A 25,129-nucleotide genomic window follows, 5' to 3' on the forward strand; every position below is an offset into this window, starting at 1 on the left:
CCCAGGCATGCCCCCAACTCTTTAGGAAATTCTCAAGCTGGAGTTGACAGCCCTGTTGCCCACGAAATATTGCAGATATTTGGAATGTGGAGGTGGATCTGGATTTCTGGTTGGAGAAAAAGTCAGTTAAAAAAATCACTCATGTCCCCCATTGACCAGGCAAGCTTTCTCAGAGGTCCCTGAGCCTTGTGCATTGCATAGTCAAAATTCCTGCATACCTTGGATCAGTTTCTTCATGCTACCCTCTTGGGCCCCTTTAGCAAATGCAAAATAATGCACTTTCAGTTAACTTCTCAGCTGCATTTTACTGTGCGAAATAGCAAAATCCACTTGCAAAACAATTGTGAAAGTGGATTGAAAGTGCATTATTCTGCACATGTGGAAAGAGCCTTTGACTCATTGAGTGGTCTTGGGAGGGAGTGGGGCCGATAAGAGCTATCAAATCGCAGCCAACTTATGATGACCCTATAGAGTTTTCAAGGCAAGAGATGAACAGAGGTAGTTTGCCATTTTCTGCCTCAGCATAGCAACCCTGGAGTTCCTTGGTCATCTCCCATCTGCATATTAACCAGGGTCAGTTTTGCTTAGCTTCTGCGATCTGATGAGACTGAGTTAGCTTGGGCTATGCAGGTCAGGGCAAGAGCCATGTAGCATGGCCTAACTGGATTATAAGGCAATATGTGCTTCCCACAATCTTGGTGCTAGCTGTGGCTTAAGCAATGTGAATGCTGTATAGGATCCTCCCCACCCTTGTGGAATTTGTGGAAACAGCAGGAATTTGAGAGCCCAATCCACAGTTGCAGATCTCTGTTAGAATCAGAGTAGAGGAAGGCTCAATGCATTTCAAGACTAGAAGCTCATAAGCAGGTTAGGAGAAACCTGATTAACTCTGATATACTGTTTTAAGTGGAATCCACTTCAGCTCCCAGTCCTAATATTCCTCTGAAAATCTCTTGGGTGTTTTTTCCCCCATCTAACCATATCTTTGTTACAAGGTTTTTAGACATATCTCCTTTATCTTCCCAGTTGTCAGTGACTAGTTGAGAGAAGACTTTACTTAATAATGAAGGAACAGATGTGTAATTACTTGAGACTTTAACCTTTGTGTTGGTTACTTTGAGTGTTCATGCTCAGTTGAGAGTAGAATATTGATTTTTCACTTGGAATGTTAACATTTTTCTAATTTATGACTTCCAGCTGAGATTTATGTTGCGGCTGTAATGTGTCCTTCACATTCTGTTAAGTGAATTGTTTTACAGACTTTTTTTGTAACTCTTATTAGCGTAGCCTCTTCATTATTCAGTAGAGGTAAAAATCTGAATTAGAACTCCCTCTTTATAATTAATTTTTTTCCTTTTGCTTGTCAACACATACATTTGCCTATGTCTTTTCTAAAGCATAATAGTCCTGTATATACTCCATTGGCTGCCCATTTGTTACTGAGGTATGGGTATTACATGTTTAAGGTATGGGTATTATATTCAAAACCCTTCATAGCTTTAGCCTCTCTTATTTGTGGGACTACTTCTCTCCCTATGTTCCACCACGACAATGTTGCTCATGTCAGCATAGGACTTTGCCCCAGGTGGCAGCCTGCAAATGGGCAAAGTCAACAATGGCTGGTACAGGTCCTTTCTCCATTGTGGCTCCAGCCTTGGAATGGCCTGCCTGAAGAGATCAGGAAAGCTCCCACTCTCCTGACTGTGCAAAACTGAACTATTCAAGACAGCTTTTCTGTGCTGTAATAGGGTTGCACTGTACAAAATGGTCCACACATTTATTTTGAGACTCCAGTTTATACTGCTGCATGTAGCTTATTGTAAGTAGGATCCTATTATATACTTTATGCAAATTTTATGTAATTTTTATGTAATTTATGCACCATTATGCACCATGTAATTTATGCACTATTTAATGTTTCATGTTAATGCTTATGCTGTGCAATTCTTTCTGGTGGTTCCAGACTTCTAAAATCCTAATGCACTGGCAACTGAATGTCCCATTTTGTAAATTTTACTGTCTCACTATATGTATTGTGCCTAGAGTCCTTGTGAAAAAGCCAGACTACAAATAATGCAGATAAATAAATACAGACATTATGTAGATGTTAGATTTTAAAGTTGGATAGACTAATAAATGCAGTTACATAAGACACACACATTTAATGTTGTTATTAATTTGTAGAGCCATGATAGGTGTAACCCACCCAGCTTATGTTTTGGAATCTCTTCCTTTTCATTGAATTAGACTAGATTTAGAAAAAAATGGTTTCTTCTTCCAAAACAGGTGGTGGAGAATAATGTCGAAGAAAGTGAGCAGAATCTATCCTGTTACAGACCCAACCACAACATACTTTCTTCAGATAACTTGGGAAAAAGATCTTGGAATTGGCTTTGATGTCATTCTCAGTGACGGTCAGTTGGCTTGGGCTGGGAGAGGTGAGATATAAATTACTTTACCGTTATACATATGTGAAGTTACTTCCTCAAATGGATAACATAGTTCTAAACTTTCCACTGTTGATTTAAGAACAGAAAGCTAGGCAGAATATGGTAGGAATCTTTGAAGGTATCCCACGTATTTTAGGTTGGTTTACCCCTCCAGAGTATTATTTCCTGGGTAAAGTGGTGTGCAACTGTTAGTTCTGGTGTACTGCGTGGTATAATGTCTGTCTTTTAGCATCTCATGACCTCTCAAATGATGCAACCTGCTATTCAGCAGTGCTATTTATTGTCTCTATAGTGAATTGCTACGGTAGAAGAATCAGGGTGAAGTTTTAATTACTTCATAACCTAAATCTAGTAAGGCAAGCTACTTTGACAATTAAGCAGCAGCTTAGCTAATTGGCTATGGGAAAATGCAGCAGTGAAAAGTAAAAAGAGCCCCATCTCTACACACTCATGTGTAAATAGCTTCCTTACATTTATAGCCACAGACATGATGTGCTTTTGTTAAAGTAGAGCCTTTCAAAAGAGGCATTAAAATTTATGCCTGTAAAGTTTTTATCTGCCTATAAGAAACCAGATGTTCCTTGTCAGCTGCCTCCCAACTGTGAAACATAGCCCATTATGCACTTGTGGTCTGTTCCACAACAAGCATATATTCCCTTCAGGTCAGATTCTGGTTACTGGCAGGTTTCCCGCTCTTCATAACTTACTGCACCCTCAGTTTTGACTCCCTACGCAGTTTCTGAAAACTGTAAAAGTGTGACTTTTGTCTCACTTCACAGGGAAAGTTAAGGAGACCAATGTGCATTTGGCTTCCTTTGAGTTTTCTGCTCTTCCTTGCCCCCCCCCCCCCAGAGCAGTTCTGTACAGGCATTTCAGGAGGATCAGTGGGGCAGTATTGTAATCCTTCCTTTTTAAAGAAGTGAATGGTGATATATGAAAGTGTTGTGAGAAACCTCTGACAAAAATTCTCTTGTGTGGTACAATAACTGTGTTTTTAAAAAATCCTTTTTCTGAATTTAATTTAATTTTAATTAATTAATTTTTTTGCAGTTTCTAAAGATGAAATATCTAAAGAGGTGGCTGACATGGAAATGGAGCGAGAGAAATACATTGAGGAATTACAAAAACTTCTGCTGTTCAGAGAAGGACAAATAGACAAATACAATTTTGGTATTTCAAAAGGAGACACAAATGCAGATTGCATTAAGTTCTACTATGAAAAGAATCTGAAAGATGTTTCTGTAAGTATTGCTGTGTTTTTATGTATTTCCAACAGAGTTCATGTACAGTAGAACAATAAATCTTCAGTAATGAGAATTTTTTTCTTAAACTTTGCCTTTAAGGAATTTTGTAATGGAAAATTCATCATGCTCAACAGATCAATTAAGTTGGGGTGGGGGTGGGTGGGGAAGAGACAGAAGAAAAAATTGTGTTTGCCTACCAGAACACTTTCAAATCCAAGCAGCATCAACTTTTCTTTATCTTTTAAATTATTAAATTCTTGTAAAGTAGGGAGCACCATTTTGGAGGAGAGGCACGCTGGGGTGCAGAGAGAGGGAAAGGCAAGAGAGTCACATTCCAAGTTGACAACCTTCCACCCATAGAAACCTTAGGCTGAATTTAAGCCACAGTGACTTCCTAAAAACAAAACCACTATTGGTTACACACCTGGAAAATGCCCCAGCTTGAATCCTGCACTGGTGTCCAATCAGACACTAGTGTTCCCCATGGCGGTTTTGACTTCTAGGTTCTGTTACTGTGGAGCTGAGGGACAGGTGGTTGCCAGCGCCTTTGTCCCCCCTGCCAGCAGGGGTGGCTCTTTATCTGGGGAGGGGGGAAATGTGGTGGCACAGACCTGCGTTGGCTTCACCAGTCAATTTGCCACCCCCCCCACCCCGGTAGGATTGTGTTCTCAGTCTTTTTATACATTACTTGTCTCATTTTGTTTAACTATTTAAGGAAATGCTGTTAATTCTGTTTCCAAATATTACTGACTGCAGCCTGTAGTCTAAAGGAAGTGAACTAATGAGTTAAAACTTGGAATAGGAAAAGTGGGACTGATAGTTGGGAGGGGGGCACATCCAACTGGCAAAATCTGTCTTCATTTGGACCCATAGGTGTAGCTACCACGGGGGCAGGGTGGGGACTGGTTCCCCATGCAGCCACTGTTGGGGTCACGTGAGGGACGGAAAATTGCCCCCTCCTCCTTCTTCCCTCGCCCAGGCCCAGCAGAGGCAACTGCTGGGTGGCCCGGTCCTTCCCTGCCAGGCCTGGCGGAGGCCATTGTGTGCTCCCCTGCCCTGCCCTGTTGGGCCCTGCTGCTGGGTAAGGTAAGTAGGGCTTGGGGGAGGGGCAGGGAAGAGCAGGGCAGCGTGGGAGCCCATGGGAGGGAACTTGGAGTCAGGCTCCATTTTCCCCAGCTACGCCACCATGGGGCGGGGGAGAGCAGGAGGTGACTTCCAAGCTTACCACCTTATCCCACTCAGTTCAGGTTTTTCTCAGCTTCTCCATTTGATTCCACAATGGACCACTTAGTCTTATAGTGCACCTCACGACCCCCCCCCCTTGCCTTTTGGAAAAAGATTCAAGCCGGGGGTGTTTTTTTTGGTTATTATTACCTTGTCCAGCCGCTGGAGAAACAAAGGAGGCAAAAGGATGCGAGATGCAGAAATTCTTGGCAGAGGTTTTCTATTGGAAAAAGCCCTCAAGAACTACATTTCCCACATTTCCTGGGTGATGCAAGTGGGTGGAGAAAAGTGGGAGAGATTGGGGGTCTTCTGCACAAAGGACCTTGAGCAATTGTCAAAGCTTCACACAACTGTTATCTCCTCCAGAACTGCAATTCCCAGAATTCCTGGGAGTGAATTCATTGAGAGAGAGAGAGGGGAGGGGGAGGGGAGAGGGGGAGAGAGAGAGGAGAGAGGGAGAGAGATAGATAGAGAGAGAGAGAGAGAGAGCATTGGGAGCAGGTTGAGTTACCAAGCGAGACAAACATCATGGTCTCCCACTTGGCAGACAGGGACATGGCAGGGGTGATGGTGGTGTTGGCATTGCATCCTCTGGGACGTCACTTCTAGGAAGAGCTCTTTGGGAAGATCCTAGAATGTCTGATCATTTCTAGTTCAACATGATATCATGTGCTGGTTTTCCATGGAATGACTTCATAATACTTGTGAGATAATGATTTAATAGAAATTCCCTCACCACCACTTGGACTGGCTGTGGGCAACAAGGGGTCCCAGTGGGAGGATTCCTTTCATGGTGGGAAGCCTGGCAACCCTAGAAGCAGGGAAGACACCAGTGCAAATCACGTGATTATCCTTGGTCTGTGTGACAGAAAATTAAGTAGAAGGCCATAATATAACTTCGTTTGGAACCATTCCATTTTTCTAACTTGATTATGAACAATTCCTGGTGTGTGTGTTCTCTTCCCTTTATGACAATTAAGTTTATGGTGGAAGTTGGCCTCCACTGTTTTTAAATGTTTCCTGTATTGATGGTGGCAGAAAGTACCATCAAGTTGAAGCCAGTGTATAGTGGTCCCATAGGATTTTTCAAACCAAGAGATGAACAGAGGTGATTTGCCTTTGCCTGCCTCTCTGTGGTAATCCTGGACTTTCTTGGAAGTCTCCCATCCAAGTACTAATCATGGCAGACTCTGCTAGCTTCTGATATCTGATAAAATTGGGCTAGCCTGTGCTATCTGCATCAAGGCTCTGTGTTAGTAATTTGGATTGATTTCTAATTGATGCTTTGTATTTCCAATGCCTTTCTGAATTTTCTGGCTCAGTGTACAAGTTACATGGTGAGCCCATATTGTAGGGCCTGGACCAGGTTCAGTCATATGCAGTGATTAGTGGTCCTGTAAGGGGGTTGATTATCTCTCTGTGTGTAAATTTATATCAAGTCACAGCCAACTTATGGTAAACCCAACAAGAGGCTTTCGAGGCCAGTAAGAAGCGGTGGTGGTTTGCCATTACTTTCTTCTGAAGATTCTTCCTTGTTGATCTCTCTTCCATGTATTGATCCTGCTCAGCTTCTGGGATCTGATGAGATCGAGCTATTTTCTGCTGCCTTCCCTGCCATGAATATCTCTACAGACATTAAAATATGTATGCAGCCCATTTAATGATGCTGTTTTGATTGTGGTTTCACATGTGTTGCCGATTGCACATCTCTATCAGATGTTCTCAAGGAACCCACTTGCCTTGGTAGATATTTCTTGTCAGATACAGCAAGATCTTTTTGGTGATTTTTGTATTGCATGATTCCTGTTAAACAGGAAGTGTTTTCTGTCTTCCATGTAAAAAAAAATCCCTTGGTACTACAATCTAATACAAACTAATTTTGCATGTCTTTATGAGTGTACTGATCGAAAAATATCATGATATACATGGAACAGTATGAAATTCTATTTGATTTATAGTGCTGCCAGAGCAGATGAGATTAATGTGCAGTTGTAAAGATCCAGTGAAAAAAATAGACAGTACTTCAGAAGTTTTAATTCCCCATGGGGAAAGGTCATTTAAAGTAGACTGAATGTTACCTGGGTGGTTGTGAAAGCAGTTTTCTGATGAATATTGCCCATTTGTACTGTACTGCATTTAAAAAACCTCTGACAGATACAACAGTGCCTTTATTTCTTATGGTCAGGTTGCTCTCAGTGAGATTCTCAGTTCAGCAAATTGGTCGATCGTTTATTAATGATTTTCTTTCTTTTGGGGCAGATGATTTTGTTTACAGAGCTTTTAACTATCCTGTCTTCTCCGGAAATACTCTTAGACTGGTAAGGGCAAAGTAGGTTGTTGAGAATTGCATTAAAATAACAATAGGCTTGCTACACAGTGGGGCTTGTGTGTCAAACCAGCTGCAGAGCAAAATGGGCCACACACACTGAGAAACACAGTAAAGGGCTATTGAGGCTTGGCCAGCTAAACTGCTGCCACCTAAGTAAACACCATAACAAAAGTCAGTGATTTACTGTTTGATCTAAGTAGGTGATCACTTGGAAGTAAATCTTTCCGAGCACTTCAGTTAAGAACTCTCTACCTCTAACACATAATGGGATTCCTATAAGACTTTCTCTTTGGAAGTGGCAATTAAATTGATTAAAGAATTCTTGATAAATAGTATTTGAAGGGTCACAAACCTTTCTGCGTAATAAGGTGGCAGGGTTTGTATTTTCTCCGTTTTTCCAGGGAACATTCGCCCAGGAGGCTAAGATTTCCAGCTTGAGGCACACATTTATGACTTAACTAGTCTGAAGAAAGAATTGTTGTTGTCGCTTCACTTTTTCCTCAATAACTGTGCTGTTGTAGTGTGTTCTGAAATATATGTGACTGCATTTGGAGTAAATTTTTCATTTTTTTAAACTATCCCATAAAGCTTCCCAAATGATAGTCTCAGTTTCCTGAAATCTGTCCACTCATTTTCCTGTTTTGGGATACATGCTGTGCAAGACAGATGACAGTTGGTATCATGAGCTACTGTTGATAGTTCCTTATTCCACTGAGTTTAAAATCTTGTCATGAGAAATGTTTTTTCTTTTAAATCATGGGCTGTGGGTTTGGCATGCTAAACAAGCAATCCACAGATTACATATTGGGTTATATGCTGCTCTGCCACATGATTCAGAGCTTAAAACCAATCAAACTTAGACTTATAGTATGCAAAGTTTCTTTCAGCAAATATTTTGTTCCTAAGAAAAGGATATTCTGTACAGGTCAGTTTGATTGGAGTGACTTTAGGCCCATCCACATCACAAGAGCTGCTGTTACATAGTAGTCGGACCTGAGTTCAAGTGTCAGCTCATCCATGAAGTTTTCTGGATGGCCTTGGACCAGTTATCACTTTTGACCCAGATTCATAGGGTGGTTGTGAGAATAAAATGCTGAAGAATGAACTATGTACAATGGGTTGGATAAAACAACTTTATTTTTGCTCAGTTCCATGCATTTATTTATGCATTCTATCCTTGACTTGCGCTTTATAGTTTTGCCTGCTTTGTAGTAAAGTAGGCCTCCCCTGCCTTGCCTGTCCCTTGAGAAAAGAATTATGAGTGCTATCTTGTGCGCAGGAGACCAGGTGTCTCCTCTGCTATCTGTTGCTGACCTTGGTGCAGTCTTGGTTCCTCTGGGAAGTTGGGAGGAGTGACCTGAATTTATGGGACCTGAAATGCCAGCTTAATTAGAACTGGCTTTGCTAACTATGGTGTTTGAATGCCTCATCAATAAACACTGCTGATTATTACTACTTCAGAGTCCATTTATTGGCTTAAGGTTCCGAGACCTAATACCAGTAGAGAAACTGGTTAGATACAATAAATTACCCACAGCTCCTTTGAGGCAACTGAACTATAGATTTTTTGCCTGCTCCATTGTTCACCATTTTTTATTTTGATTTGTTGAATTTGTTTTATTTTAGTACAAATAGCCTTTAATTGCAAATCTCATGAAAAGGAGATTAGGAACAAGAAGAAATTTTTAAAAATTATGAACATAGGCTGAATTTTAATGTGGAACTATAGGGAAAGGATATGATTATTCTGGGTTTTTTTAAAAGACCATTTTGGTTCTAGTGAGTTACTATAATAGGAAGTGGCAAAGAAAATGTTACTTTTTTGTTGAGGATTGGTAGTGTTTATGTTGTTGATTCTAACCCATCCTAACTATAATGAGGTTTTGATAATATAGAAATATGTACCTTGTTTAATTGGATAAAAAGAAGGTACTGTAATTAAAATACTTGAAAGTATTGTTATAGTGTCATATTTATGGAATTTCCCAATGCAAACTAATATACAACATGAATCCTACATGCAGGTTGCTGAAAGTCAAATATATCTAAAGGCAGCAGAGCTAGTTGTTGTCTGTTGCTAACTGTATATTGAATTCTGATTTATGGTATAGTTTGTTAATAAAGAATTCCCAGGGGAATTTTCCTAATATTTAGAATGCTAAGTCTGAGAATTAAAGTAAATAAACGATCCTAACTATGCATTCTCCTCAGCATAGTTACCACAAGATAGGAAATAACAAACAGCACTTATGTCTGGCAAATAATGATTACAATTCTCATTAAAATCCCATTGATAATGCACGAGACCTAATGTAAATCTTACCAAAATTTATCAAAAAATGACAGACATGCTTACACATTCATAGTCTAGTTTTCTAATTCTTTAGAGCCATATGCAAAGCCCAGTGACTTTAAATAGTTTATGCTTTTTTCATCCTATTTTACTACCTCCTCATAGAATAGTAAGGGTATAAAATGCTACTGTTGCTCAGAGCTCTTGTATAGGGTGTATTATTGGTGCTTTCTATCCTCTTTGGTATAACAGCTAAGAGAAAACATATGCAATATTGATGGGGCAAGAAGAATTAATTCCTTGGCATTGTAGCCAGATTTCATTCTCCTATTCCTTTGGCTAGTCAGGTTACTATAGCAACAGAAGAAAAGATCAAGAGAACATCAATTCTGTACCTACGGGGTCTCCTGTGCGCCTCCCTTATCCCAACTGGCAAGATGCTTTTTATACATTCCACAGGAGAAACTAGAGAGGCAAAACTGTTGTTTCTTGTCAACTGTTTTTGACCACTAAGGGAAAGAGCAGATGAATCCCACTCCTTCGCATAAGAATATTAAATTTCATATGGTGTCAGGTTGTAAATAACATAGGACATTTTGTATGACATGCATTACTTTTTAAATCAAAGAGTACATTGAGAGTTTTGGAATATATGTAGGTGCGATTATACTACCTCCTGCATATTGAATACCTTTTTTTGCATATTTATTTTATAGTTTTTTTTCCCACAGAGTCTTCATATTCTCTTCAAAAGTCTTGTATCTGGGATGTTTTATTTGCTAAAAATGTTTTATGTGATAACTTTAAACAGCATCATTAGTGCTATCTTGTGACACTGCGAGCATTTTAAATTCAAATTAATTTGTATAGGTTCTGTATTTCCTTGTGCTAATTTAGTGAAAATATTTATGGTGTAAGCATTTATTAGGTGAGTAGTGGCATGGTTATTTTCCCTTTCCACAGACCCGTTTACAAACAAGTTATCATTGCTAGTTGGGAAAAAAATATTTCAGATTTGGTTGGTTCTCAAAAATAATTAAAATTAATACCTTATTTATTTATATTTTATTTATACCCCACCCTTTCTAGGCCAGGCCAGGCTCAGGGTAGCTTCCAACAATAGTTTGCAATACTTTATAATATGAATGTCAACATTGAATTTAAAACTTTTATTACAGTATAACCTAATAAGATGGTGTCCTGCCTACATATGGTAAAACAGAGAGAACTTCTCAGTATACTTAGTGTCATTTATTTAAAACATTTATTAGCTGCCTTTCTACTTTATGAAGCTTACAATATAAATAAAACAATGATTATAAAATCACATAAAAGATCACAATACTTAAAAGACCACAATAGTATAATATAGTATAGGAATAGTAGTTTCCACTGCTTTTGAAAATTCTGAAGTTGCAGCTGCAAGAGGCTCTGATTAGAATCAGAACTGTAACATGGGAGGTGTTTTTTTTGCCGGGGGGGGGGGGGGGGTCTGAATTTAAACCTTTTGTGGTTACAGTTTCCAAATAGAGAAACAGCCTGAATCACCAGTCTTCATAAAGCATCTTGTCTGGTTCGACCCACAAAATAATAAAAAAAAATTGACAGTGACACATGTCATTGTTGGAAACCTTGCAAATAATTTCTGACTGTAAGATTGTGGCCTTCTTAACAGTCCAGAATGGTTCTTTGTAGTTGTGGCCATAGTAAAGCCAAAACATTGGGAAGATTAAAATGATAGGACAAACTCTCCTCTAGGGGAGAAAACTTCAGGAAGGTAATCCGAATGGAGAAGGAGAAGGACAGGAGTTATTAAAACTCAGGACCCGAGGAAGAAGCTCCTTTTCTATTAGCATCTATCTCAGTGGTGGCCGAAGGTTCACCACCACGGATCTATCTCCTTGGTTGGGCACAAGTAGGGACTCCATCTTGTCCATGTGGCAAGAGGCAATGGAGGCAAGTAAGAACTGTGACATTTAAGGTAATGATGGACTCTAAACTTCTTCAGTTTCAAGTAAAATTGGTAGTTGTGCAGATTGCTGATAAGTCACAGCTGACTTATGGTAACCCCGTGGTATTTTCATGGCAAGAGACAAACAGAGGCAGTTTGCCATTTCCTGCCTCTGTATAGCAACCCTGGACTTCCTTGGTGGTCTCCAATTTAAGCAGCTTCCAAAATCTTATGAGATTTCCAGCTCAGTGCCAAATAAATCTAATTAATAATCATTTAGGAAATGCCAGACCATTGCATTAATTTCGCACTGAGCAAAATAATGCTCAATAACTTGCAACTAAGTCTGTTATCATATATAGAATGTGAAATGTCAGATCATATTGCAAAATTACATTGGTTACTGGAGTACACAAGAGAATTTCCAAAGAAAGTCAGCGTGTGTTTTATAGATTACAGTAAAGCTTTTGTCTGTGTGGATTATGAAAAGCTCTGCCTGGTTTTAAAAGAAGTAGGTATGCCACAATATCAGATAGTTTTGATGCACAACCTACGCTCTGGACAACAGGCCACTGTTAGGACAGAATATGGAGAAACAAAATGGTTTCCAATTGGCACAGGTTTCTCTTCAATTTGGATGCAGAATATAGCATAAGGAAAGCTGGGTTAGATTTAAATGATGGTGTAATGAAAATTGGTGGAACGAGCACTAACAATTTGAGATATGCAGATGACATCACAATGCTGGCAGGAGATAGTGAAGACTTAAAACAACTAAAGGTTAAAGCAGAAAGTGCTGAAGCAGGACTACAACTAAACAAAAGTAATGACTACTGGAGAATTACTCAGCTTTAAGGTTGACAATGAAAAAGTTGACATTGTTCAAGATTTTCTGTTCCTTGGCTCCATCATCAACCAAAAGGTGAACTGCATCCAAAAAAATCAGGAGACTGAGACTGGCAAGGGCAGCCATGAAGGAATTAGAAAGGTTTTTAAGTGTGAGGATGTGTCACTGGCAACCAAGATCAAATTAATTCATGCCATAATATTTCCTGTTAATATGTATAGGTGTGAAAGTTGGACAATGAAGAAAGCTAAATTACTGTGGCTTAGAGCAGATGGTTGTAGAACCAACCAGGGGAGAGGTGATCCTAGATCTAATTCTATGAGGGACCCAGGACCTGGTGCGGGAAGTCAGTGTTGTTGAGCCGATAGGGAACAGCGACCACAATTCTGTCAGATTCAGTATCTCTGCATGCAAACAAGTGACAACTACTAATGTAGTTACATTTGCCTTCAGAAAGGGAAATTTCTCAAAGATGAGGGGGATAGTACGCAGGAAGCTGAAAGGGAAAATCAAGAGAGTCAAAACTGTCCAAGATGCTACCAAATCCCCTGGCCCAGATTGCATTCATCCAAAAGTTCTTAAAGAGCTCGAGCATGAAATTGCTGATGTTCTCACGTTAATATGCAACTTATCCCTGAAATCTACCTCCATCCCTGAAGACTGGAAGATGGCCAATGTCACACCAATCTTTCAGAAAGGGTCTAGGGGGGACCCAGGAAATTACAGGCCAGTCAGTTTGACATCTGTTCCTGGTAAATTAGTAGAATCTATCATTAAAGAATCTATCATTAAAGATTATTAAACATGTAGAAAAGCAAGACCTGCTGAGGAAGAGTCAGCATGGCTTTTGCAGAGGGAAGTCCTGTCTTACAAACTTACTAGAGTTCTTTGAGGGTGTAAACAGGCATGTAGATAAGGGGGAACCAGTGGACATTGTCTGCTTGGATTTCCAAGAGGCTTTTGACAAAGTTCCTCACCAGAGACTATTGAGAAAACTCAGCAATGAAGGAAGAAGAGGGGAAGTCCTCCTATGGATTAAAAACTGGTTGAGGAACAGGAAACAAAGGGTGGGTATAAATGGGAAATTCTCACAATGGAAAGATGTAGGGAGTGGTGTCTCCCAAGGATCCGTTTTGGGACCAGTGCTCTTTAAGCTATTCATAAATGACCTGGAAGTAGGGGTGGGTAGCGTGGTGGCCAAGTTTGCAGATGATACCAAATTATGTAGGGTGGCAAGAACCACAAAGGATTGCGAAGAGCTCCAAGAGGACCATGATAAATTAGGTGAGTGGGCTAAGAAATGGCAAATGTAGTTCAATGTAGCAAAATGAAAAGTGATGCACATGGGGCAAAAAATCCAAACTTCACAAACACGCTACAAGGGTCAGTGCTATCAGTCACAGACCAGGAAAGGGATTTGGGCGTCTTAGTTGATAGTTCCATGGGAATGTCAACTCAATGCATGGCAGCTGTGAAAAAGGCAAACTCTATGCTGGGGATAAGTAGGAAAGGAGTTGATAATAAAACTGCAAGGATTGTCATGCCCTTATATAAAGCCGTGGTGTGACTGTACTTGGAGTACTGTGTTCAGTTCTGGTTGCCACATCTCAAAAGCCCTTCGGGGGAGGGCGGTATATAAATGTAATAAATAAATAAATAAATAAAAGGATATTGAAGAGATAGAAAAAGCGCAGAGAAGGGCAACGAGGATGATTGAGGGATTGGAGCACCTTCCTTATGAGGAGAGGCTGCAGCATTTGGGACTCTTTAGTTTGGAGAGGAGACATCTGAGGGGGGATATGATTGAAGTCTATAAAATTATGCATGGGGTAGAAAATGTTGACAGAGAGAAATTTTTCTCTCTTTCTCACAATACTAGAACCAGGGGGCATTCATTGAAAATGCTGGGGGGAAGAATTAGGACTAATAAAAGGAAACACTTCTTCACACAACGTGTGATTGGTGTTTGGAATATGCTGCCACAGGAGGTGGTGATGGCCACTAACCTGGATAGCTTTAAAAGGGGCTTGGACAGATTTATGGAGGAGAAATCGATCCTCCTTGATCTGAGATTGCAAATGCCTTAGCAGACCAGGTGCTCAGGAGCAGCAGCAGCAGCAGGCCATTGCTTTCACCTCTTGCATGTGAGCTCCCAAAGGCACCTGGTGGGCCACTGTGAGTAGCAGAGTGGTGGACTAGATGGACTCTGGTCTGATCCAGCAGGCTAGTTCTTATGTTCTTATGTTCTAAAGCTGACAGGAAGAAAGTGGATTTCTTTTACTGATACCACCAAAGAGTCAAATAAGTGGGTTCTAGATCAAATTAAGCCTGAATTGTCCCTAGAAGCTGAAATGACTAAACTGAGGCTACTGTATTTTGGCCATATTATGAGAAGACAGCAGTCACTGGAAAAGTCAATAGTCCTAGGAAAAGTGGACGGCAGCAGAAAAGAAGAAAGACCCAACATGAGACTGATTAATTCAATTTAGGAAGCCATGGCCCTCAGTTTGCAAAATGGGATCAAGGGTGTTAGTGAAATTTGGAGGACATTAGTTCATGGAGTTGCCATGATTTGGAAATGACTTGATGATACTTAAAACACATACAGTGTAGGGAAAGATAATTACACGTTTTCACCTTTTTTAACACCCTTCCTCAGCCCGGAAGCTTAAATAGGATATGTGCATTATTTTATTTATTAAACTATCCTATACATTGAATGCTTTACGTTTGCTGTCTGAAGACATACCACACCTATTTCAACTTGCTGTCTGAAACAAATAAGCTTGCTGTCCCTGAAGTATAATAGCAAAAATGTACGCAGTTGTGGTTGATCTTCCCCACGCCTGCTTGTAGGGGTGTAGTGGGAGACTCAGCAACAGGTGGAGCCTTTCAGTGGCAATACAGGTACAGAGTGCTAGAGGTGTGATTCTCTTTGGTGAAGAATATTTCTAAGAGTTGCTGGCAGCAGTGGGTGGTACACAGTTTGTTTTTGCCATCCCAGGGGCATGAGTGAAAAGAGCACCATCAATTGGAGGCATGGGTGGCTGTGGTCCACCCCCCCCCCTTGACCTCCAGGGACTAACCAGAAGGAACAGGAGGGCGTTTCTAGTCTGTTCCATCACAGATATGATCAACATAAATGGTCAGACAATATCCGAAAGATTTAACTAGATTCACCCTCCTAATTGTGTTCCAATATGGCCTGTGTGGTATTTTGTCCAAAAGTGTTCCCTGTTGTTAGCGTTGGCGTTTTAGAAGTTGTTGGAGTCTTCTGGGAAAAGAGTAAGTCTCAGAATATCCTTTTGGTGGCAGTTTCTAGAGTCAGCCACATGTTTGTTTCATATAATGCCAAGTCACTGTTAGCTTTGTTCTGTGGGTGCTTGTTGAATGCTGTTGCTGTGCTAGCTTGTGGCAATGGAACAAGCTCCTCGGTTTCTTTATGTGAAGCAGATGGCGTTTGAGAAGCCAGGGGTGGGCTGGTGTTAATGTACATTGGATGTCAGTGGAGTGGGACAATAGAAGTTCTTATCAGTTTTGTGCTACGGTTGGCACGTAGCATGATATTGTCACTTGTTTTCCTGCCTTCACTCTGTGAGATCTTTTAGGGCTATGCCCCCTTGGCATCTGGTGCTCATATGTTTCCTGTTAGTATTCATGTTTTAGAATTTTATTGTTGCACTGATACTATGTGGCTTTGCTGGTCTGCATACACACACTTATTCTCTCTCTTTCTCTTTTACCCTTTATCTGACTCTTAACTAGACTTTTGCAATGCAGCTGTGCTGGCACAAATGCAGCATTGCATCCCGAGTTCCTGTGCTGATGGGACTTGGAAGTAGAAAGGGCTTGGAGTTAAATTTCATGTCTGCTGCAGTGTTTGTTTACTAAGCTAAAGAAGCAAGAAGTAAAAAGAAGTCTTAAATTGTATGTAATAGGTAATTAACAATTTCAAAGTGTTTGGTCAAAGGCAAGGAAAGACATATTTTTATTCCAACTTTAAATGACTCATACTTTTGTACTGTATGTTTGACCTTTAGGGCTAATGCCCTTTTAAAGTAGTGATAATAGCCATGGTGGGTTAAACCCAGGGAATACGGAAAGCTTTTGGATTTTAATCGCTGTGTAATTTAAGTCAGACATGCCAGACAGTATTTGTATAACATTCTGAAAGCAAAGGTTTGTGTTTGGCATACTTCCAGTTCTACATGTGTTCATCAAATGTTGTTTAGTAATAGCAGCGTATTTATGCTATCTGGGAACACATGTATTCAGTTTCCTGAACAATGGGCTTTAATCAGGGGCACCTCCTAGGAAGGACAACAAGCATATAGCATGTATACTGCCAGGATGAAAATTAAGCATACTTTTACTAAAACCTTGTCTGTTTTTTTCTCTGCTGGGCAGTTTTCTGTTGGGTTGTGCGTGTGTGTGCGCGTGCGCAAAAGATGTTCGGAGCGGAGATCTTGCTCATATTGACTTTTATAGCTTGGATAGCCACCAAAACATTAAAGCAAGGGTAGAAAAAAACTGAAGTAGTTGTGAACCATGAAAACTGAAGGGCTTATAAGAACCTGATGTTGTTTCTTCTCAATCACCTTTGCATTTCTTGCATTTTAATGTGAAATATCATCATAGCAAAAAATATTATAATGACTTATCCAGAGACATTTGTGATTTACCTAGTCTCACCAAAAATACCCCTACACTGCAAAGTGCTTTTAAAATTTAGAGGTGTTTCAAGAGCTGTTTATGATGCAGCAGTGGTGGACAGTGTCTCGCTGCACATGGGTGTGAATCTTTGCCCTGTCACTGGCCCTTATTGTATGATTCTCACTATTTTTCAAGCATTCATAGTTATTTCATTACTGTGTGTTGAAGGCATGACATCCCCCTACAATGCTTCTGTGCAATACTCATTGATGCCATGAAATAGTGAAGGAGTACTTCGGTATATTTCACATTTATTGTGTACTATCTTATTTCTGAATGTTCCGGACAAATGAGAATTGATTTAGGAAATGCGTGAGCACTGTCCAGATGAGAACTAGTGAGGAGTCTTCATCCTGAACAGTTGGTTAGAGTTTCTTTTTTGAATGTGTTTTTTTTTGGGGGGTGGATATTAGTGAGGAGAAGTAAAGTTGTGTTTCAGAGGGTCCACGGTAGGAGAATATATTGTGGTAGGAGAGGCACACTTCAGAATGGAATGAGAGAGGGAGTTTATTCATTTAAGCCCTCTTCCAGTCATTTGCCCCGCCAAGGGAATTCTAGCTGCTGTGTCAGCAGTTTCTCTTGTGTGAGGATGCTACGAGTAAGGGCCAGACCAGCACAAGAAATATTATCAGCTATCCCAGCTTTTAATACTGGATGAGCATGGCAATTTGACATGGGTGGGTTGATTATCTTGACTTGGTCTGCTTGTTCAGAAGCCACCAATGTAGGAATGTACAGTCTGTTGTGATTTCATCAGCCTAACCATATCCTTTGTGTTGCCATACCTTTGATTGTCTGTCTGATTCTGCATGATAAACATTGAAAAGGAATCTGTCAATGTGCTGCCCTCACCGCTGCTTATCAGTTTTCCTTCCTGAGCTTACAAAGAGGATTACAGCTGTGGTGTTGACTCCCCAGACTGGAGAACCTCAACTTTCACTGAGAGTCAAAGGAGTATTTCTGTGTGTTGTTATCAGGAACAAATGGGTTATTTTCATTTTACATGAAAAAGTTATGATGGAACACAGCTTAGCATGTGTCTGATAGTCAATATACTACTGGAAGAATAGAAAATCTAATCATTTTATAGCCTGTATGGTTGCCAAATAATCCAAAAGCAAAATAATCATTTTGGGCTCTATCCATGTCTTAATGCATGGTAAACTCAGTGACTTTTTCATTTCTGGAAATTTGATTTAGTCACCTATAAAAATTGAGAAAGAGAGAATAATCATGTTTTTATAAGCCCATTGGAAATGTTTGGCATACTTACAGCTCTATACTGAGAAAAGTTTCTCATAATCTCTTGAAGTTTATCAGCAGCTTTCTGTTTGTGTTTAAGAAAAAACTACAGACCAAGTGTGAGGCTTCCAAAAGGGATGCTTCCCAAGGTGCCTGATTGCTTATGATGATTTCTTGGGGGACTTGGCACTTTTGAAGAGCAACTTTAAACTGATTTGGATGTGAAACATAAATAGTCTGTTATTTATTGACTTCAGAGTTTCACAATCTTACTTTTTTACAATGAGACATCCTGTTCTCAACTCTCTTAGAAGGACAAGCTGATAAAAACATGCCTAAATCATATACTTTGGAAGATAACTTCAAGAATTACTCGGTTTTTCAATGGCAGAGTTGATTGGCGGGGGTGGGGGGCAGGAATGTGAGAAAACCTCCATACAAAGGGTTGTATTAGGGCATGTATAAACATAATATTTAAAATCCCATCCTCCAATTCAAATAATAAGATCTGCGTATAGGAATATGCTTCCATTCACTTTTTGCTTGATTGTCTTCCCTCAGCCCCTGGTAAAATCTGAGTTTTTCTGAGTTCAACCATAAGTTATTCTGCTTCCTCCATTTTACAACTGGGTTCAGACACTGAAATGGAAAAATGCATCTGAATCAGATGAAAAGTGAAGTGGAGTACATTGCTATCCACTGTGCTTCAGATTGCCAGATGGTCCCTCACTGCATATAGATGTTCAAGAGCGCTAGTGAAGATTCATCTTCCTGTTATTTCCCAGATGAGTTTCCATGAGGCAGTCCAGAAGTCATGCAATAGCGTATTTCAAATTTGGTCAAGAGAGGTGATGGTAGATGACAAAGCAATATCTCCTATCCTCAGCCTTGATTTGATGGAGAGGCCATGGCCGTGGAGAGGTCCAGAATAATCAAGAGGATCATTGACCATGCCAAATCCTAATCGGAGTACTGTGGGTCAAAATAATCAATATCATCCAGGATTATTTGGAGCAGGTTTGCCATTGGCTGCTTGATCGCTGGCCAAAAAGAAATCCTGAGCTGGGTTTAATTTCTCTATAATGCTTTGAATAACTTGGGGTAAAGTAAGATGCATAGTGAGAAAAATTCCTGGGGTGGAGTATGTCTAGTACTTGGCTTTACATTGCACAGGCAATTTACTGAACTTTGTGGCAATGCTCATAACATTTTTTATTTATTAAAATACTTAACTGCCATTCTTACATCCAACAGCTCAAGCTCAGCTTACAAATAACAGCTCCTATCGTAGTTAACACAAACCTAACAACCAGATAACTTGCAACTATAACATCAGAGATTACTTGTCTTTTAACTAGGATAGTTTATGTAAATATGGGCACTCTCTTGACTTCTTCAGGGAGGCCTTGACTATATCTCTGTGTGTGGAAGAGATACTTTGGAAGCAATTGGAGGTCTTGCATCTGCCTACTACACTGGCTTCAAAATATCCCTATTTGTTTTAAATAATATGTAAGACTCTAAAAATTGTAATCATGTATGTGCCTGTTTTTCATTAATAAATATAAGCATGGAATTTACTGGTTTTCTTTTGGAAGCTTGTAAAATAAGAGGTGACTCCAAATTCTGATCCCTAAGTATAAGAGAGCGAGGAGTGTAGAAGGAGTGAGAGTTCTAAAATATACTGACAGTTGCAGAGCACACTAAGGTTTTGTATTGGGTGAAATTCATATTGCCTAGCTTTCAGCAAATCATTTAAATCCCTTCTGCAAACTGAAGAGTAGAAAAACGTGAGTATTGTTATGACAACATTCCTTCATTCCTGGCATAACATCATGATTTATGACAATGCACTTATGCAATGATTTGTAAAGTCTAACATTAAAAGCTGTTTCTAGAATCATGTGACTAGGTTTTTAATAATCCAGTTTTTAGCTATATTGGTTCACCAAGGGGAAAACTGTCCATGTGAGAATACTATGAATGAATCAGAGCTTCAGGATTAGGTTTCTTACAAGTTTTGTAAATCTAAACTTTTTTTTACTGGGCATTTTGAACTGTTATACATGCTTTCTTTTCCGCTTTTTTTAAGCAACAGAAGTATGTATATTAAAACAAAACAGTTGTTTAGGAAGGTATAATAGCAGCACAATGGTATAATAGCACAACATGTTAATCTCAGTTCAATGCTTTAGATTTACAGGTACAGTTTTGAAAAAGAAGCTATTGATGCTGTATCTGTAGAGCTCTGTTAACATTACTTGACAATCTCTCTTTCATTGTGCCAGCTAAATTTTGTATTATTTGAAAGGATAAAATTTCAGATTTCTGAAACCCCTTATCATTCTTTAAAGGAGGTGATAACTAATTCTTAGGTATCGACCTTCTGTGTAAATGGTAATAAAAACAGTCCACAAATTCCCAGTTGTCATAATTTCTTTACGATATCTTGCTCTGTAGGCTCCTGGGAATCTTTTCTATTTAGAATTATCAGAATTACTGCAGTTCATCTAATTCTGAATCTCCCAGGTGCTCTATACCTTTTTATATAAAATGAGGACAAATATTCTTTTTATCAGTGCCAAAATATTGATTAAAAATTCATCTAAATAGTATATATTTAGTTTTATTGCCAGGTTTATTTTACTTTTATGTTTCTCTGGTAATATTGATAAGAAAATAATTTCCAGCCTTTGTTGCGGTTTCTGCTTTGCAACTTTGGTGACTGAAAAAAGAGATGTTGCTGACTATGGGGTTTCCCCCATGGAAAAAATTTCCTGGGATCATATATCCCAGGGTGTTTTTATCCCGGTTCACTTCCTTAACACAGGATATATTGGCCGTGGGGAAAATGCCCACGAGATCTGAAAGTCTATAGTCTCATTTAAATGGATATGTGAGAGTGTTCCTTCAAAATTTGTGGTGGTACCTCTCCTCCCTACTCAGTCACAGATGGATCTATGATGGAGAGGTGGAATGGGGTGGGTGTGTCACTATATGTTTGGAAGGAACACTGAGAGCTGATTAGAAGTAGGATTAATTGCTAGGAATTACTTGGGTATTGGAATTAGCAAATCTTAAGCAGTCATAACCACTACCCATTCATAGCTACCCATTTCTCAATATCCAATACCAAGTACCTAATACAGAGAAAGTTAAGCTAATTTTCATTCAGGTAGAAAGGCAAGAGTGGAAGAGAAAGATTCTGTTTACAGTTATTGGTCAAGCAGTTATAGGTCCAGACATGGAAAGAGGAAAGTGGGCAGAATTGGTGGTCAAATGTATATCACTACTGGGCAAAAGCAGAGGGGTAGCAATATGGGATCCTTGGAATAATTCCAGATGAAATAAGATTGAGTTCTGGGAAATAGGGAGATGTTATCTGGAGCAGTTCCATTCTGAGCAAAGTAGGGTTTGGGCAATTGAGATTATATAAATTGGAACTTTTAGACAGCTCCTCCAAAAGCAGAAAATGAAGCCGGGGTTGACCTAAACATGGGCACAGCTTCTGTGATCATGTCATGCAAATTCTTATAATGGCAGGTTCTTCTAGTGGCTAAGCAACACTGATTGATTTCTGGAATCATTGATTAATCATCTGAATGTCAGGAACTAGAGGTAAGGCTTTTCCAGATAGCTCGTATTCAGTTCCAGTTAGCATTATTTAATTAAGTGTGGTCTTCCTTTTTTTTTCTCTGCACCACAAGCTTGTTCATGTGGTGTAATGCAAAATATAAAGACAAGTAAGTCTCAATAGCAAAATGAAGGTGATAGAATAAAATGGGGATGTGCTAGGAAATTTATTTATATGATCTTTGAACAGAAAAAGTTCCCAGGGTAGTTTACAGCACATAAAATATAATAAATATTAATTAAAATCTGTTTTTCAATAATGCTGTTCCCTTCCACATCATTTCTTATTGATGTTCTAACTCATACACAGGTCTTCAGTTCCATCTGGTGTCTTGCCTGTGGCAGGATGCCTTGAGGTCACAACTTGAATAAAGTGGCCTATCTTGGCTACCAGTTGGCTACAAGTTGGCTTTGAATTGTGAGTCCAGTCTATTTGAACAAACATATATCCTCCTATAAATTAATGTGCTCATCAAGATCAGCCAGGGAAGTTCTGATCCACATATGTTCTCTTAAGGGAATCAGCTTTGGAGTATGCATGGAACAAGAAGTTCTTCGTTGATATTGTGATGTGTGATTTTACTGACAATGTGCTTTCAACATGATTAATTATGGTATGTCCATAACATGTTATTTCAGGTTCTATTATTTTATTCTGATACCTTTTGATTTCCTGTAAAGTGTATTTGTGCATAAACCAAGCTACCAGAAACCCTGTTTATTTTGATTTGTCATGAATATAATTTTCCTAATCCCAAAATTGATAATTTTAATTGAAACATTATTTTGTATTTGTAGCACTTAGTTCACCTTTTGACTAAATTTTATTTTCAACTGGACTCTATATACCTGTATCTTGGAATGTTGGGCTTTCCAACCCTCTATATGTAGCAATATGCCCCTACTATCCTATTTTACCTTTCTGTAGATATACTTTTAAATTAAGGTGCAGCAGGCTCTTTGACTAACACAGCTACCACTACATAGTATAGTGCTTTCTCAAGTAACATAGCCTAACACTTTGCTGTTGACTTGCAGTGCAGTTGTTGAAAAGGTTGGCCATCATTGCTATATACATATATGAGATGAAGAAAAACTATTGAATCTGACCAAACGGTCTGTCTAGTCCAGTGGTTCTCAACCTTCTTAATGCCGCAACCCTTTAATATAGTTCCTCATGTTGTGGTGACCCCAACCCTAACATTTATCCATTTTACAGATGGAGAACACTGATGCAGAGAGTCTTAGGCGACCCCTGTGAAAAGGTCGTTCGACCCCCAGAGGGGTTGCGACCCACAGGTTGAGAACCGCTGGTCTAGCCCATCATCATGTTTCTTATAGTGCCCAGCTAGGTACATCTGAGAAATTCAGAAGAGGCGAATAAGAACAATAGAGCGAGGGCAATCACTACCTCCTGTTAGTGCCTCCCCAGCACTTCCTGTTATACAAAGAGTGCTGAACCCCTGATTACTTTTTTTTATTAAGAGCTGAACTGAGCTTTCTGATCCAAGTCTCCTTCCCTTTGCCTCAGCTTTAATAAATAGAAGAAAATGGATATTAATTCTGGCATATCTTTCTTAAAATCCTTGTTAGTTTTCTGTTTTTACAGCATCCATATTGCTTCCTTTTATGGGGAGGATGAAATTGGAAATATACAAGGTAATAGATCACTACATTAAGCTTGAACAGCTGTAGTTCAGCTTTTCTGTTCGGCAATGCTGTGGGATTGGCTGGAATTCATTTGGATCCCACTGATTCCTTATGCAGTTTGGCCTTTTGTGTTCCCGTTGGCTCAGATTCTGAATAAAAAGTACTTTCTAAAAACTATTTAAGCTGTAATATTTAAAGTAAACACGCTATGTATTGCTGTGGAAACCAGACAGCCTCCATGAACTTTTGCATTTGCCCCAAGTATAATTTCCCCTTTGTTACCTTCCTGCTATGCCATTAGTATACTAAATTAGTAATGAAAAGAAAAGGTGACCTGGGAGTGGGGGAGGTGAGGGTGCATAATCACTAGAATGGCTAAAGTCTATTTCAATAGACATCAAGTCAAATTCCAAAGTATTTTCTAGTCATTTCTAGGTCATTTAAAACATTTTCTTGGCAGGGTCAAAGAAGGGATTCTGCTGACAAAGCATAAAAATCTCAGAGAAGGGGTTGTGCGTCAGTTGTAGAGGGCATGCTTGGTATGCCAAGGGGTCCAGATTGAATCCCTGGCATCCCCACTTAAAGGATTTCTGGTGGCCCCTCTCATCCTGAGACCTTCAAGAACCACTGTAGCAGACAATATTGATGTAGCAAAACGCGTCCCAGGCATCAGCCCTGGCGATGCTGTTGTGGCGTGGGAGGAAGGAGTGGAATGCCTCCTCCCTGGCCGGGACGAGTCCGGTCACATGGCGCAGAACCGCCACGTGACAGGGGCCAGACAACCTTTTAAAAGGGCTGAGCCGACTGGAAAAAAGCTGAAATCTCTCCCTCCTCTCCCTGGTGGAATGGTTTAGAGTTCTGTTAATTCCTGTTGTACTTTTGTTGCAATTCACTGGGCGGCTTGGGCATAAGAGCACATCCTATTTGGGAAGGCAGTAGCTTGCATGCCGGACCTTCCCACATCAGGGGTCTCCATATGAGGTCCGAGGTGGTAATAGAGTTCGATAGGCAAGCCTTGGGGCCGCGCTGTGAGCTCGCTACCTGGCAGGAAGGGGTGTCACAAATTGGGTTTGCGTCCATGTGGCACCTAGTAACTTCCTGTTCCAGTTCCCTTGGGGGATGTGCCGGACAGCGTTACTGTCCAAAGGGCCTGAGGGGTCAGCTGGGGGCTGCCCTATAACCAGGTTCAGTGGTGGCTGCCTGGGGGCCAGGATGTGCTTTGATGCTCGCCCAGCTTCAAGGTTCTTACATATTTGTTAAATAAATTGGGCTGCGGCCGACTTTCAATTTCCAACAAAAATATGTTTATTCATTAATGAAATTAGTTTACACACCTCCGCACGCAAATGAATCAGTGTCCTGAACTTGGTGTAAGGTAGCTTCATTTGCTACATATGTAGATTTTGAGGGAGTGGGTGTCTCCGAATGACTGTTATATTCTGCATTCGTGCTCCAAACTGGTGTTATACAGGGTGGTATTGTGTTTATGAGTGATGTCTTACTTTCTCTTAGACCTGAGGCCAAACCAGCAATGAAAGATTAACGTCTGGATG

General features: G+C 39.9%; 1 protein-coding gene across 3 annotated transcripts in view; it reads left to right on the forward strand.

Moving 5' to 3' along the window:
- XRCC4 (X-ray repair cross complementing 4) overlaps positions 1-25,129 on the forward strand; it is a 138,421-nt gene that overhangs the window by 8,821 nt on the left and 104,471 nt on the right. For all 3 annotated transcript variants that reach the window (XM_048503764.1, XM_048503765.1, XM_048503763.1), the window contains 2 exons: positions 2,287-2,438; positions 3,501-3,691. In XM_048503764.1, the coding sequence (XP_048359721.1) occupies positions 2,300-2,438; positions 3,501-3,691 (330 nt within the window). In that variant the 5' untranslated portion in view covers positions 2,287-2,299. The remainder of the gene's footprint in view (positions 1-2,286; positions 2,439-3,500; positions 3,692-25,129) is intronic.

The sequence above is a fragment of the Sphaerodactylus townsendi genome, linkage group LG07 (genome assembly GCF_021028975.2).
Source record: "Sphaerodactylus townsendi isolate TG3544 linkage group LG07, MPM_Stown_v2.3, whole genome shotgun sequence".
In the NCBI taxonomy this organism is placed as follows: Eukaryota; Metazoa; Chordata; class Lepidosauria; order Squamata; family Sphaerodactylidae; genus Sphaerodactylus; species Sphaerodactylus townsendi.